The sequence below is a fragment of the Pinus tabuliformis genome, chromosome 9 (genome assembly GCF_031772625.1).
Source record: "Pinus tabuliformis cultivar Carrire ecotype Pingquan chromosome 9, CPIR1, whole genome shotgun sequence".
NCBI classification, from domain to species: Eukaryota; Viridiplantae; Streptophyta; class Pinopsida; order Pinales; family Pinaceae; genus Pinus; species Pinus tabuliformis.
In genome coordinates this window covers 149,129,118-149,146,985 of record NC_142307.1, presented here as the reverse complement: position 1 = coordinate 149,146,985, position 17,868 = coordinate 149,129,118, and the positions used below count along the sequence as shown (strand labels likewise).

The following is a 17,868-nucleotide window of genomic DNA, read 5'->3' as shown; positions in this document are numbered from 1 at the left end:
TTCTCCAAGCACACCACAAGGAGGAAATTCAAGTGCATCTTCAAGCACTTGCACACCAAGTGAACGAGGTAAGAAGTTTAGAAATCTAAGTGACATTTATGATGAAGGAATGAATTCCTTATTTGCCTTATATTGTCATGTTGATGATCCTATTCATTTCGAGGATGCAATCAAAGATAGGAAATGGATAGAAGCTATGGATGAGGAAATTAATGCCATAGAGAGAAACAAAACATGGGATTTGGTAGAGTTACCAAAAGGCAAAGAAGTCATTGGTGTGAAATGGGTCTACAAGACCAAGAGCAATGCTGAAGGCAAGATTGAAAGGCACAAGGCAAGGCTGGTTGTCAAAGGGTACAAGCAGCAGTATGGGAGAGATTATGAGGAGACTTTCGCACCGGTTGCAAGAATGGAAACCGTGAGAGCAGTGCTGTCCATAGCAGCACAAAACAAATGGAAAGTCTACCAAATGGACGTGAAGTCAGCATTCCTAAATGGAGTGTTAATGGAAGAGGTCTATGTGGAACAACCTCTCGGATATGAGAAGAAAGGAGAAGAGCACAAAGTGTGCAAATTGAAGAAAGCTCTTTATGGGCTGAAGCAAGCGCCAAGAGCATGGTACAGCCGGATAGATTCATATCTCTTGGATAATGAATTCGACAAGTGTGAAGGAGAACCCACCGTCTACATCAAAGAAAAGGATGGTAAGATTTTGATTGTGGTCTTATATGTCGATGATGTTATTTTCACAGGTAATGATGATCAGCTCATTAAGAATTTTAAATCAGTCATGAAGGATGAATTTGAAATGACTGATATGGGTTTCTTGAGATACTTTTTAGGCATAGAAGTAGAGCAAAATGAAAAAGGAATTTTTATATCCCAAGCAAGATATGTAAATCAAATTTTGAGCAGATTTAAGATGGAAGAATGCAAGGCAGCAATCACTCCCACAGTAATGGGATTAAAGCTCAGCAGAGAGGACAGCAGCAAGGATTTTGATCCTAGCTTGTACAAAAGTATTGTAGGCAGCCTTATGTATTTAACAGCAACTAGGCCTGATTTAATGTATGCTGTTAGTTTAATTTCCAGGTTCATGGAGAGGCCGAAGGAGGCACATTGGCAGGCAGCAAAGAGAATTTTGAGGTATGTCAAAGGCACTAAAATGTTTGGAATTTTATATCATGCCTCAGAACATTCAGATTTGGTTGGATACACTGACAGCGATTGGGCTGGAAGTGTAGATGATCGGAAGAGCACTTCCGGTTATGTTTTTAATATGGGTTCAGGAGCCATTTCATGGGCTTCTAAGAAGCAGTCCATTGTAGCATTGTCTACAGCAGAGGCTGAATATGTGGCAGCTACAGCAGCAGCATGTCAAGCAGTGTGGATGAGAAGAATGTTGAGAAGCTTAGGCCAAGAGCAGGCAAAAGCGACAGTGATATTTTGTGACAATAGCTCAGCTATTGCATTGTCAAAGAATTCAGTGTTTCACAAGATAACGAAGCACATTGATACAAGGTTTCACTACATCAGAGAATTGGTGAACAATGGAGAAATTGTCCTAGAACACTGCAGGACTCAAGAACAGGTTGCGGACATCTTGACAAAGCCGCTGGATCAGAAAAGCTTTGAATTTTTGAGGAAGTGTTTGGGTATGACCGAATGCCCAGCAGTTGAAATTAAAGGGGAGTGTTGAAAATGTAATTTCAACGCGCACGAAACCACCGAACAGAACCATAAAACCGGCCAGGATCATATCGCACCGCCATCCATGAAAAGTGGTTTCCGTATTGTTGAGCTCCGATGCGATTTGGAGGCGACGCGTGTCACCCGCATGACATCAGCAAACGAAAGCCATCGGAAGTTAAAGCTCGGTGAAAATCTGCCTTCCGATATCCTCTCCACCGTCCGATCTCCTTGCGTGTTGTCAGCCGTCGATCTCCGAAGCTGCATACGGGCCTGGGTCAAATCAATGTTTACGTGGAGTAAACAAAATTTTGTGCGTTGACCGCCGTAGGAGGAATTAAATGGAATTTATGTGTTTGTCGTAGTTTTAGGTGTATGTCATAAACTTTGTTATGGGCACGTTTTAATATATTTTTATATATGTTTTATGTAGTTTAGGTGAGGCCCTTTAATATCGTTATGGGCACACGTTATTTTTTTTAATATGTTTTTTTATATTTAGTTATGTAAGAGCGAGCGCAAGTTTTTTTTGTGTGTTGTAGTTTTGTTGGAGCGAAAAAAAGGGGTTGACTCCCATGAACGCACAGCAGTGCATAATGCATAAATGAAAAACGTGGGAGCTTATATAAAACATGTATGTATGTTTTTTTACTGTCGGTGAAGTAAAGTTAAATACGAAAATGGTGGAGCGTAAGTTTTTTTTTGTTGAACTTTGTTTATTTGCAAGATGAAAATGCACAGCAGTGCGGGGAGTATGAAATTTTTATTACAGTAGTAAAGTTTTGTTTTACAGCAGCCTGTAAAAGTTGTTTTTTTTACAGCAGTGAATATAAGAAGGATTTTACAGTGGTAAATCTTTGTATCAGTTTTTGTTTTAATGAATAGAAATCTTTTAATGGTGGTGAAATACTCTGTTCTCTCAGTAAAAAAATTTTTGAGTCTTCCTGTGAACAAAAAGATCCTGGAGTAAAGTAAAACAGAGCATTGTCTCTGTGTGTGTGTTTGAAATTTGGTTTTGGTATTTTCTCCCATTGAAAAATATCCAACATATACTATGGGTTTTTTTTGCTTCACCATTTTGGAATTTGGAATTTGGAATTTTGATAAGATTAGAGGTTAATTTTAATGAAAATTTAGAAATAATGGAGAAAAGTTGTTTTGTTGTTTCGATTATGTTATAAGATTAAATTTAGATCCTATTTTCTAAGAGATTGTTGTGATTCTCAATAGAGTCTAATCTAATAATCTAGATGTCAGGAATTATCTCAATTGGAAATTCAAGCTGCAAACGAAGCTAATAACCTGGATGTCACGAATTATGTCAATTGGAAATTCAAGCTGCAAACACTATTGGAAGGCTATATAGAGTTAAAAATTAATAGATCGGATCTCTGAAATTGCAGGTAAAGGTAGCAATCCCGAGTGGAATGAGCAATTTGTTTTCACTGTAGCTGACGGGGTTACTGAACTCACCTTAAAAATAATGGACAGCGATAGTGGAAACGCGGATGACTTCGTTGGAGAAGCAAGGTGCAGATGAGTCTCCAGCATTATGATCTCAGTCATTTTTTCAGATCCTGCAGTCTTTCATCGTTTTTCAATATTTCTGTTTTCTGACCATATATCTTTATATTTCTGATTGTGGTGCACAACATTCCCCTGGAGGGAGTATTCATGGAAGGAAGCCTACCCCCGACTTCCTACAATGTTGTCCTTCCAGACCAGACCTACTGTGGGGAGATAAAAGTTGGCCTCACATTCACTATTAAGGTCGATTCTATATATGCAGAGGCTCTTTATATCAGAAACGTTTTTTTGAATGGTAATAGGATGGATTCATATTAGTTCTGGATATTGACCAATCATTGTAAATTTCATTTTCAAATTTTGTTTTACAAACGTAAGAAGATAATTTCAATAAAAAGTTTAAACTTATTTCTTCTAGATCTTTTAAAGTTAAATATCTTTTTAGAACTTAATGGATTTAAGGATATAAAGGATCTATGGATATAAAGGATGTATTGTAGATTTTGAGAATATTCAAGATATATGAATATTATAGAATTTGAGAATCTTAGGGAGCAATACAAAGTTTAAACTTTAAAGTTAAATACTTTTCTAGAATTTCATGGATCCATGAATATGGTAGGTTTTGAGTATATTCAAGATCCATGAATATTGTAGAATATGAGAATCTTAGAGAGATTACAAATAAGATTAAGGTGAAACAGGTCAAACAAATTGACCAGGCAGATTCTATCATATTCTCAAATTCTAAAATATTCCAAGAATTTATTATCAAATTAATTTCGATTCCATAACTCTAACATGTAATTGTGTTTTTTCATATAAATTCCCATCAAATTACTTCAATTCTATGAACTTAAATATGTTTTTTCATATTATGGTGATTGGAAATTGCAGGAAGAAGAAGATTGCGGTGAGGAAGCAGCAACGGAGGAGGTTGGAGGGTGGAAAGAAAGCTCCCACTGACCATTCCTTTCCATTGTTATGTTCAGTTACCAGTAGGTCACATAACATAGAAAACCTTCAAAGAAATCGAATGTACTGTCGCATCAAACGCAAGAAATTCTGAAATAGTGTTTATTGGGAGTATATCATTCTAAAATAATGTTTATTGGGAGTATATCTGCATCTTTCCTCGACTCTGACTCTCTTTTAGTGTCGCATCTAACACATAAATTCTGAAATATGTTTATTTGGAGTGTATCCACATCGTTCCTGGACTATGACTCTTTTTGTGTGGTTTGATGTTTATCTTTTCTACCCATCATTGAAGAGTAAATTCTGAAATATGTTTATTTGGAGTGTATCCACATCGTTCCTGGACTATGACTCTTTTTGTGTGGTTTGATGTTTATCTTTTCTACCCATCATTGAAGAGTGAAACATTGTGATTTCTCTAAAAACTATACAGAATGGATTTCCGCACTTTATGCTTTACGGCGTTTTCTTTGCAGCATCCGATACAAATGCTAGTTTATTTTGTTTTTTATCCCATGGTTACGGATATGTCAGTATGCCTGTCTTTGTCTTGACGTTTAAATATTTCTCCTTTAATAGAAGACACCAGATATCATGTTTACCTGGCAGCCACATCAATTTCTAAAAATAGAAAAGCAATCACCCTTTCCACGGTCGTTCCATTTTTTTTATATAAAACTTGGGTTTCAGTTGATGATTCTGTCATTCCAGAGCTGGTTTTATTACTCATAGAAAGTTTCCATTGATTTTTCTTCAGGTATTTTCATTTTCGTCAATCTTATGGGATGCCTCCATGTATTGCATTGCAGTGATTTTATTTTAATTGTTTTTCTTACATTTATGCTCTGCTCTTTTACCATTTTCGTAATTTTAAGCGCTGCCTTCATTACAATTTTTTGTAATTTGAAGTGCTGCCTAAATGAATGTCAGTGATTCTGTATTAATTGTTTTTCTTTCATTTATGTTCTGCTATGGAAATGATATTTTTGTTTTTCTTTCATTTATGGTTCAGTAAACCATTCGGGCTGTTTATTGATCGTTCAAAATGAAGCGGCCGAGGTCGTATGGCGAGGATTTGATGGAGGGTGATGGTAATAGTAAAGATAGGGGACGAAGGGAGCCCGAGGGAGTGAAGATGCGATCGCTCAAGGGTTTGGAGGGGGAGAGCAGTAGACCCAGCAGTTATAAGAAAAGCTACAACGGCGGCAGCCAGAGCTTTGGCTATGAAAAATCAATGGATGAAAGCCGGATGTCGAGGAAGAGAATTGAACACGAGACCGATGGGGGGCTTGAGAGATCCAGGGACAGTTACGGCAGGGTTCCGCCCAGGAGGGACCGTGAGGGTTCTAGAAAGGGGTTTGATAGAATAGAGACACCGAGATCGAACCGTGAGTCGGGGTATAATAGAGATGGGAGTGATTTCTGCAAAGCTGTCTCCCACTTGATTTCTTGATGATAAAAAATTTTTACCATCAATTTTATTCAAAATTTAGTAAGAATTTCTAAATTTAAACTTTGTAATTTAAGCATTTCAAATATCCCAGAGTTTTTGAAAACCCTAAAGACATTTATGCATTAAAAAATTCCTTTTTAAATAACAAAAATACACTATTTCATAATTTTTTTTACCACCAAATTCAAACCCCTAAAAAATATAAAATGTAGGCTAACTTGCTCCCATGAAAATGTGTGCGGGTTAAGCATATTGTGGTTATTAAACAAACTATTAACACTCACAACTATATAATACCAAAGCTTTCTAAAATTTTGAAACAAATGGCCGTGGAAGCACCAGCGTTGTTATCTTGAGTGCGGTAACCGAGTTTCGGTTGACACATTGCTGTTCATTTTTGGTTTGTGTTTTTCCCCTCTTAAGAGACATCATGAGCAGGTCAGGGCAGCCCCCGGATCTCAAGAAGTAAGTATATAATTCATCCCAGTTTAGTTAAACTAAACTTATGTTTGGGTCCATTCTTGTTGCTTCAGTACATATACTGGATGGTTTTTGTAAGTAGGCGTTTTGCATGGGTAGTTTACTTTTCAGTGGCATAAGGTTAAGAAATTAAAATTTAAGGTTTTAGGATCAGTTTTGGGCTTAAACATCATTTCAGGGTTTAGGATCAGTTTTGGGTTTAAACATCATTTCAGGGTTTAGGATCTCTTGAGGGTTTGAATATGAGTTCGGGTCTTCAGGATTTAGGGTAGAAGTCTCAGCTTTGCGCTGAGGTTCGGAGTTCTTGAAGTTAAAAGCTTATTGTTGTTTTGTTTGGTGTTCAGGTACATGGACAAGAAGCTTAACAGTGAGTCTCCGTCACTCTTAACTCCTAGTTTTAATGATTATTTATTAATATGCTCTGTCTATTATATTCTTTATTCTTAACCAATTTTTTTAGATATTTATAATTTTTGAAAATACGAGAAAACATCATTTCTCCCAATGTATCATAGACAAGCAAGAACAATGGCTACCTTCTATGAGTTCTAGTCGTAGCTTCGAAGGCCAGGGTATTATTGAAACTTTGCTAAAAGTTTGAAATCATGAATTCTGATATTCATTGGTTTTGATATTGAGCTCAGGAAGTTAAATGAGGCACCCACTATCTCACCATGGCTGGGAAGTTGGCCATTGTTCGCTTGCTCGCGTTTCTAATCTTAACATCTCCAGATCATCTCCCCCCAAGCATGGCTGGGAAGTTGGCCATTGTTCGCTTGCTCGCGTTTCTAATCTTAACATCTCCAGATCATCTCCCCCCCAAGGCTGGTTGAAATGTAATTCGTCAGGTTCTGTTATTGTTTCCCTAAGGCTTAAGGACAATCTGCTGTACAATAAAACTCTGGGAAGCAAACAATCTCTCAGTTAGCACTAGTGAGATGTTTCCGTGTGATTCAAACTCAACATGCACTAGTGAGATGTTTCCATGTGATTCAAATTCAATACTAGCTTGGAGGGCTAGCTGCCTTGAGATAGCATTTTAGACTCTCTTAAGATATCAGATTAAGATCTGATTCCCTCGAGGGCCGAGGCTTGAGCTAGCAGATCAGTGGTTATTAGGTAATTTATGTCATGAAATCACCTACGAACCTGTGCCCATTTGTGAACTTCAGTCTGCAAGTTGTTATTTTCTGGGAACCCGTGTTAATTTCATTTCTGCTCTCCACTCTCATTTACATTTTTTACTCTGGCAAGTGAGTTTACCCTGAGACTGGAATTGTTCTGTGAATTTAGCGTGAGACTAGAATTGTTCTCCTCTCCATTTTGGAAGCAAAATTCTGCTTCAAGGGACTGTAACTATTCAAGTGCGACAGAGGTTGTTCAAGCGTCGCAGGTTTGAAACAACTGTAGATTTGGCTCTTATTTCAGGTAATTCTTCGCCTTTCTTTGCCTTTGTTGATCTGTCAATTGTCAATTGTCAATAACCAAAATAGCGCTCGCGCTTTTGATATGTGTTCCTGCGCATAACTTTTAAAAGTAAATGAACAATTTCGAACAATTTAAGATTTTCTCTTACCAGTTCCATATCAAATTAGAAATTAAGGAAATTTCAAGAGTTTTTGTAAATTCCTTAACTTATATTTCAGGCACTTTTTTTCTTTCAGTGTGATTTATATCGATTTCATGCACTTTCATTTATGTAAAATTCGTTAAACTTTTTTTTTCAGAAAGAAAAAGCTATATGTGTTATATTAAGTTTGTATAAACAATTCCAGATGGTACATATTGTGCATATAAGATATAAGAGAAGCACCAGACAAAAAACCAGAGGAGAGCTTCATCTGAGCAGATTGCCAAAAAAACTCGGAGATACACAGATGCAAGGACACCACCAGCGCCAGCTGGGAGAATAATCAGTGATAGATGAAGCCATATTTAAGGCACTTTAATGCAAGGGGAAAAACAAGTTTTTGTTACCTTTAGCACTTACAATAACAGAATTGGTTAACATAATCCTATATGAAACTGACAATATAAATTCGGTAAAGTAGGCCATTGGTTTAAGAAAACAAACAAAAACATGTATTACTTAAATTTGGTCCGGTTGGCTTACACAAATTTGTTCGAGTATGAATGAGCAATAGCGAACCATACCAGATAATTGTTATTGTAATTCATTAAGTAATAGCAAGTTCTTATTTCAATTGAGTTGAATTAAATTATTAGCATTTTTTCTTATCACAAAATAATTGAATTATTCACTAGCATTACCACATAAAGGGGGGGTTTTAAGACAATTTTTGGGTAAATTGTCTTAACTTGAGACAAAAAAAACTTGTGTATTGTCTTAAATATTATCTTTAAGCGGGTGTCTCAAAAATTATTGTCTTAATTTTTATTGTCTTAAAAAATTATCTCTATAAAGACAATAGATAACACAAGTATTATTGTCTTTCGAGACAATTTCATTTTTGTCTCTCTCAAGACAATTTCATTTTTGTCTCTCTAGAGACAACTCTCGGATTAGAGACAATAAGTTTTTAATACTAGTTATTGTCCCTCATAAAATTTTTATTTAAAGATCACTTTTGTCTCTCTAGAGACAATATAAAACAATGAATCCAGAAATATCTCACCATTGAAATAAATCGATATAAAAAACATTTAATTAAAAATAAACTACAAAATCGTTAATTAATTCATGTTAGCACACAGTGGAATCGAACCACCAACCTCCTACTTGTAAGGCAAGTGCTCTTCCATTGAGCTAACACACTTTAAAGAATAATGTGAAGAGTTATGGAAATCCTGAAAACTACATTTATAGCCATTGATTTAAAAACAAAATAAAACAAAAACAAAACAAAACAAAAAAAGTTGACACATGATCTATAATCTTTATAAAAACTATAATCACGCAGACCATATTTTTAACTTACTAAAACTAGAAATTGCCCCAAAAGGTGCAAAGGGAGGTGGATTATATCTCTAGCAAAAAATTTCAAAATCTTCTATTAGTATACAGTTAAATGTTCATGTATGCAGGCTATCTTGCTACAGTGGCATATCCCTATGCTGGAATTTCATTCCATGTTAAGACTTCTTTTTCTTCATCTTCTTCTCCACACATGTATGTGTCTATTATTGTGTATATGCATCCATAAAAAATTCGATAACAAAATGTCTTGATTTCCAAACGTAAAACAAATAGAATAATGATTTGTGAATCCACAATCTGTGATTGAGTCGTTATCAAAGCAAAAGATATGAAATGGAGTGGATATATTCTCTTACACCTTTGCAATCAATTCTCCCTACTTAAAAGTTAATAGACCTAGAGTATGTTTTTCCTTTGAATTTTAAGCTGGATAGATTCATGGCTCCATCCTAGCTCCACAATTATTCGGGGCCCTCTATGGCTTGGGAGTTCCACGCTAGCCATTGTTTATGGCAGTGAAGAGCACTGATGACCGAGAACATGTGCTAAAAATGTCATCTATGTTGCTACTAAATGCAAAGATATATCATGATAATGAAAAAAGCAACAAGAAGTTTCTTATTAAAAAAGTGGACGTTGATTATAAAAAGGAGAGGATGACAAAATGGAAGACAAACTACTCTTCAGTAGCCAATTCCAAGAAACCATGGCACACACTCAACAAAATAGATAAGCATAACATGTGAAAAGTTGCAAACTATGAACTGTAAAGCAAAAGGTCAAATAATTGCTTACCACAATTGCTCTAGTAGGATCTATCCACCAGTGTAGAGTACTTGCAAGAATAGCAACAATTAGACCAATTGTGTTGGTGATCACATCAAAGAAAAGAGCTTGAGCATATGCATATGCCTTCACAATCTCATTGGTAAAACTTCAACAATTCATTACAAGGAACAACTTCACAAAAGTAACTGAAACCATAATTCCAATCACCCAATGCCATTTGTCACCATCTAAAGATAAACCTTCTTGGCACACATTCAACAAAATAGATAAGCATAACATGTGAAAAGTTGCAAACTATGAATTGTAAAGCAAAAGGTCCAAGAACTGCTTACCACAATTGCTCTAGTAGGATCTATCCACCAGTATAGAGTACTTGCAAGAATAACAACAATTAGACCAATTGTGTTGGTGATCACATCAAAGAAATGAGCTTGAGCATATGCATATGCCTTCACAATTTGTTGAGAATGCAACAAGATGATGGAGCTTAGTGGAAAGGAGTCGCCTTCACTAAGTGGGCCCGCAGGCAAATTATGGCGCAAACTCTATTTTTAGACATATGGATCATGGTCTATGAGTTGCAGTATGTTATTTGTGGATGATTGGTCATGTTGGTAAAAATAGATGGACTTCTATTTTTAGACATATGGGTAGGTTTCTATTTTTAGACTGCCAGGCTAAAAATAGAACAGTCGAATATTATTGTCTCATAATAATATTTGGACTATAAACATTTTCTTATTCTCTTGGAGCACTTCAGTTTGAGCTACAGATGTGGCACATGCAGCTGTCAGAAGGAAATACACTTTTCTTATGAGTCAGTTGAGCTATTGCATGCAGGACTTCAGTTAGAACTCAAGTAGTTGAGTTTGGTGGAGTTGGATGTGGAGTTGACGGAGTTGTGTTCAGTTTGACTTGGTTAAACTAGTTGTATTTAGTCTAACTGCAAATAGACTAATGATGAGTTGTTTCACTAATTATTAACTCATAAAGCAGCGAAAGAATACATCAGTTAACTCAGTTGCATGTCAGTGCATGTACAGTTCAGTCGAGACAAGTGTTAGAGGTTGAGATTGCTATCAGTTGTGACTATAGTTGTGCATGAGATCTTGCACAATCAATGGGATTGAGTTATGCCAATGAGAATTGCACAGTGTGGGCCAATACCAAGTGAAATATAGCTTGTGCTCACGTGATTTCCAGTGTGGGTGATCATTTCTCTTGCAGGATTGCGCAGTGGAGGCAGGCAAAGCAGCGGAGGAGATTTGAACCTGTGACTTGTTCGGATCTGAGCTAGTTTTGTGTGTAACAGGTGGAGATAGTGCTGAGTACTTGTGAGGAGTATTGTACTATGTATTGTTACATGTTCTCAATCATTATAATATACAGATAGTGTGGGGTTTTCAGCTGCATGCTTTCCCCAGGTTACATACTATGTTAATGTGTGCATGCGATTGATGTTTCATTGTTTTTAATGCTGCTAAATTGATGATCAACGTAGAGGAGGTTATGTATTATGCATGTATTCCTCAATAGTGTATAATCGGGATAATCTCTGTGAATAAGTGTCATATTATACAAAATTTCTACACAATCTCATTAGTAAAACTTCAACAATTCATTACGAAGAACAACTTCACAAAAGTAACTGAAACCATAATTCCAATCGCCCAATGCCATTTGTCACCATCTAAAGATAAACCATCCTCCTGTGGAAATTTGGAAATAGAGTTGACAAAAGTTAATTCCTTGTATGAAAACTGGAAAAATAGTTTGTCTCTCAAAATACAATACACAAAATTCTGACCATAAGGTACATGATAGAGAAATCAATAGTATGATATGAAGCATGGAGAAGAAAATCCATGGCTAATATTAGCTCAATATCAGGGTAACTTTTAAGACAAGGAGTAGGATTATAACTGCACAAAAAAACAACAAGAGTATGTAAAATGATTTATTAAAAACATAACTGTAAGACTTAGCATACAAGTAGGTCCCGAGAAAGGTGCATGGGTTTTTGGTGTTTGGGTGTTGCAAGCCCATGCTTCCTTAAAACGAGATGTTTGATGTGATGCTGCAAGAAATTTAGCAGCCACACATACAAGCGATAGCAAAATTTTATTATAATTCTACCCAAACAATGGAGATGCCGACAAAGAGAGGCCAGATCTTTATATGTCGAGGAGCATTGCTACTTGATACTCACTGAGCAGGTCTCACCCAAAATTTCATCTCTTCATTATGTAGTCAGGAGGCTTGTAAGGTCCCTTAAAAAAATGGAGCTGCCAAAAATAAATGCTAGAGTTTCTTTTATTTGCAAACAACGAGGACATTTGCTACTCATCCAACAAGCCATCCCAAATGTCAGATCTTTTCAGTATCGGTAGTGAGCAGGCTTGTAAGGTCCCTCAACAAGAACATTGATATACTTTGCCTGATCAGGAGAAAGCTTTGTTAGCTTGGCACCCAACTTGGGCAAGTGCAGAGCAACCACCTTCTCATCTAGATCCTTAGGCAGCACATAGACCTTCTTCTCATACTTCCCTATTTTCTTCTCGTTCCAGAGCTCTAACTAAGCAATGACATGCAACAAAAAGTCGATATTATGCACCATATATGGAATATCCACCTATGTAGCAATGGATCATATGCAACAATATAATCAAGGGATTGGTATGCTTGAGAAATCTAGTATGTACAAGCAATGGTTGCAGGGCATTAGAAATATTTACCTGGTTTGTAAAGGAGCAAGACATAACAAAACTTGGGTACCCAAGTTCATCAGACGTCTCTTTGCAATAACAATGATGCCATTGTTGGTGTCAGGGAACACCCACCTATCAGTCTAAGGCTTGATGGTAATATTATTAACACCAGGGAAAGTTTCAAGGCCTTGCATATCAATCTCATTGTCAAAGTGACCGATGTTACAAACAATGGCATTGTTCTTCATTTTCCTCATGTCATCTACCATACTGATGTCCTTATTGGCAGTGGTTGTCACAAAGATATCAACAATGCTAACTACATCCTCAAGGATGAGAACATGAAGGCTTTCCATAACCGCTTGCAGGGCACAAATAGGATCAATCTCTGTAACAATGACCCTAGCTCCAACGACTTTCAAGGTTGCAGCACAACCCTTGCCAACATCTCCAAACCCATAAACAACAGCAACCTTACCAGCAATCATGACATCTGTGGCTCTCATAAGACCGTCTAGGAGAGAGTGCCTACATCCATACAAGTTTTCAAACTGCAAAAGAAGAAAGAGAATCAGAATCAACACAAACTGCATCTCAAATAGAAAAATTTTGAATAAAAAAAAAATCTGAGAAATATGGCCCTGGATCTATAATTCACAATAATTAAAAACTTCGATACAAGTCCAATCAACTTATAAAAACTTAGCTAATATTAATCCATCATAACCAGATAATTGAATATATGTAAAGGTCCTTGATTTTAAATATGAAGATACTTCTACACCCACCATGAACTCACATTGATTCAACACCCTGAAAATTGAATTTTTTTTTTTTTAATGTAGTGGAAACTAGGGAATCCTAAAATGTAATGCTAAACCCGCTAACTTTCGGTAATGTCATGGAAGAAATGAGAGGAAGGTTCATGCTTTTCAGAAACAGAGGGTGGAGAATATGACATTTATACAACGATGGATTTATTTTTCAGAGAATTCTCAACCGTCAGATTCTCAAAAATGAATGTGATGGTTGACATGTGTGGCCACTTCAGAAATCAAATTCTTGTAAGCCATCTGTCAGATTTAATGTCACTGGCCTAGTTGGGAAATCAATATTGATGATCTTCTATAGCATCAGTCTTCTGACATCTCTTGATCTTATCATCTTACGAAGATTCTCTTCCTACAGTAATCCTGAGGCACCAATTACATTTTGCAATAGTATTGATCCTCTTTCAGGTTTGAGAAGAAACGTGTTATATCTACAGCCTAAGTGATCTCAACATGTCTCTATAACCTCGTGCATAGGAATCATAGGAAGAGCAAAGGTTTGTTTTTGGAAGGTTCATCTATTAACCATCTTTGCAAGGAGAGCAGAGGTTCAATGAAGCCTTGTCTATGGAATATAAAGAATACCAGGTACAAGCTCTTCATTTACAGACTCTCAGCCCTTATCCAGAGCACCAGTTCCAACATCAAAAGACTTGTGAATAGCAAAGGTACTTGTGACCCTTCACCCTCTAGGGCATCTCATCACAAGCGAATGTCAATTTGGTTGGCAGAGTAAGAACCTGTTCTGAAGTGGTTACATCTGCGGCATATTCATCTCATTTCTCTATATCCAATAAAGTTATGGAACCCCTGTGAATTATTACAGACCTGAATGTGATCAATCCATAATCAGTCTTCAAGAAGAAAATTTATAACTATTGAGGTGTGGTTTTGGTGTATCTGTTCCAAGCATCAAACAATGATAGTACTATACATATTCATATATGTATGAGCTCTTTTGGAGCCGACCTGATCCAAGGTGTATCATCCAGCAAGAAAATTACCAGCATACAAGGAATTCTCTTTTTTTGTTTTTTTTTTGGAGATTGGTAGTAGTCCATTGTTTTGATATACAATTATCAAGAGTTGTTATCAAGTATCATCACCTACTGTGGAAGATCAGAGTCATAATCAAGGGAGTGTGACAGCAAAAGGTCTGGCCTATTGTCAGTTAAACTACTTCTTCAAAAACAGTTTCAAGTAGAAACAATGTATGGCATCCTCCCTTGCAGCAAGCATCTAATATACTATTGTTAAGGTTTGTCAGGCAGATCACATGAAAGAGACTGCCAAGTGCATTGGAAATTTGGTGATAAGATAAGGAACAGGTTGATGAAGGCTAAATGACCAACTGAAGCAAGGCTTTAGAGGGAGCTATAAAATCCCTGTCAGAACAGTTGGATGACCTTGCCTCAATGTCCAAAGGAATAATAACAAGAAATGTAGTAGGTTGCAGATTGCTCGATGTCTATGTTTTGGCAAGATCACTCTCCCTTCGTTCACAAGGTACTATGGACAAAATATTGTAAATATGCAGTTATTGGAGATGTTTGCGCTCTCATTTATCAAAGAGGATGTTGACTTTCAAGATGGAAGACCTAGCCTTGATGCACTATTCCCTGTACTTAAAAGTCTGATGAGAAAGGGAAGTTGTTGGTCTGGATATATATATATATATTATATAATGGATCCCTGGTGTTCTTGACAAACACCTATCATATGCCTCACTATAAAGACTCTGAATCTATCTATGGATGAGCCTATTGTTGTTTGAGCTGGCTGTATAAAGAATTGAAAAAACATTCTTTCCAACAAAGGGAGTAGATGTTATTGATGGCTACTAGTTGCCCAAAGGGGTTTGGACCCATTGGTGAGGAATGGTGAGCTTTTCAATAATGACCAATGTTCAATTCCCATGAGAGAATTTGGCCCTTGAGATTGCCATGGGAGCACCCAAAGTTAGTGGTAAAACATGTGAAGCTTGCACTGCACTAACCCTATAAGCAAATCAAATCCAACACTCTTGTCATCCTTAAGACTAGACACTAACCGTTTTGGCTACAACCAAAATTTCAGCCCTAAGAGTTAGCTCAATCGAACCATCTGCCCAAGGCATGTTGCTAATGAGGAGACTATAGGTCACAAGTTCAAATCCAATAAGAGTCCCTCGGGATTACCAACCACCATTATGGCTGGCAGTTCAGATGCCCTCCACCTAGATACTCCAAGGAAGAAGAGAAGAGATTCGACAAGTTTTTCCTTGGAACTGATACTAGTTTTCTAAAAAAGCAAACAATGAACAATTCTTAACAAAAAAAACTGTATTCTCAATAGAATATGACCTTCTATCAATTCAAAAAACACAGATACAGACCTTACATAACACAAAATCCAACTAATACACATTTTTTTTTTTATGCTTTTCCTCTTTTAATTTAACAATAAGATTGAACAACCTTTAGAATGCATTTCTTCTTATTATCTTCAGTATGAAGGGCCAAACTAATCAATTAACAAGTGCATTATTATAAATCATTTGAGATAAACAACATACTTTTCAAAACTTGAATAGTCAAGAAAAAAAGCATTACTTCAGGACACATATGTACCCACTTGAAATTGTAAAGGTATTTCACTACAATAATTTACCAATTTGAAAATGGTCTAATTAGACATTTCACTACACCAATTTGAAAATGGTCCAATTAGGACATAAGAAAACACATTTGTATACATACAAATCAAACAAAACAGTGAAATTACCTTTGTACAGTTTAGAAAGTATGTACATGACAACAACAGCCTCCATGATGTTCCTCTTACTCTTCCCAAAATTATCTTCCTCCTCTCTTCCATCCTTTATATTAATAAATGCGTATGCTCCATACATTTCTGATGTGAGATAGCCATAGCCATATGGCTTCATTTCCACATTGGGACCATTCTCAATACGGTTGTCATAAAACTCCCCATTTGGGAAAAGACTTATCGATGGATGCATGCAATATTGTACATTTAGAAGATGAACTCACAGAACAATTCCAGTCTCAAGCTAAACTCACTTGCCAGAGCAAAAAATGAAAATGAGAGTGGAGAGCAGAAATGAAATTAACACAGGTTCCCAGAAAATAACAACTTGCAGACTGAAGTTCACAAATTGGCACAGGTTCGTAGGTAATTTCATGACATAAATTACCTAATAACAACTGATATGCTAGCTCAAGCCTCAGCCCTCGAGGGAATCAGATCTTGCTATGATATCTTAAGACTGTCTAAAATTTTATCTCAAGGCAGTTAGCCCTCCAAGCTAGTATTGAATTTGAATCACATGGAAACATCTCACTATTGCGTGTTGAATTTGAATCACACATAAACATCTCACTAGTGCTAACTAAGAGATTGTTTGCTTCCCAGAGTTGTATTGTACAACAGTTTGTCCTTAAGCCTTAGGGAAATAATACCCCTGCAAGCACGGTCTGCCTTTTCTCCAGTGCCAACAGAGCCTGACGAATTACATTTCAACCAGCCTTGGGGGGGAGATGATCTGGAGATGTTAAGATTAGAAACGCAAGCAAGCGAACAATGGCCAACATTCCCAGCCATGGTGAGATATTGGGCGCCTCATTTAACTTCTTGAGCTCAATATCAAAACCAATGAATATCGAGATTCATGATTTCAAACTTCTAGCAAAGTTTCAATATTACCCTGGCCTTCGAAGCTACGACTAGAACTCATAGAAGGCAACCATTGTTCTTGCTTGTCTATGATACATTGGGAGAAATGATTTCAAACTTCTAGCAAAGTTTCAATACTACCCTGGCCTTCGAAGCTACAACTAAAACTCATAGAAGGCAACCATTATTCTTGCTTGTCTATGATACATTGGGAGAAATGATGTTTTCTCGTATTTTCAAAAATTATAAATATATAAAGAAATTGGTTAAGAATAAAGAGTATAATGGATAGAGCATATAAATGAATTAATCATTAAAACTAGGGGTTAAGAGTGACAGAGACTCACTGTTAAGCTTCTTGTCCATGTACCTGAACACCAAACAAAACAACAATAAGCTTTTAACTTCAAGAAATCCAAACCTCGGCATAAAGCTGAGACTTCTACCCTAAATCCTGAAGACCCAAACTCATATTCAAACCCTAATTAGATCCTCAACCTTGAAACGATGTTTAAACCCTGAACTGATCCTAAACCTTGAAATGATGTTTAAGCCCAGAACTGATCCTAAAACCCTAAACCTTAATTTCTTAACCTTATGCCACTGAAAAGTAAACTACCCATGCAAAACGCCTACTTACAGAAACCATCCAGTGTATGTACTGAAGCAACAAGAATGGATCCAAACATAAGTTTAGTTTTACCAAACTCGGGGTGAATTATATACTTACAAAAAATGATGCCTCTTAAGAGGGGAAAAGCACAAACAAAAAATGAGCAGCAACGTGTGAACCAGAACTCG

At 36.6% G+C, this 17,868-nt stretch overlaps 1 protein-coding gene across 1 annotated transcript in view; it reads left to right on the top strand.

Annotated features, from left to right (window-relative positions):
• The first annotated feature begins 6,021 nt into the window (after nt 1-6,021).
• The window catches only part of LOC149147548 (putative small nuclear ribonucleoprotein G), a 44,709-nt gene continuing 32,862 nt past the window's right edge, over nt 6,022-17,868 (top strand). Inside the window, exons 1-2 of the mRNA XM_089442424.1 lie at nt 6,022-6,112; nt 6,472-6,494. Coding sequence (XP_089298550.1) covers nt 6,078-6,112; nt 6,472-6,494 — 58 coding nt within the window. The 5' untranslated portion in view covers nt 6,022-6,077. The remainder of the gene's footprint in view (nt 6,113-6,471; nt 6,495-17,868) is intronic.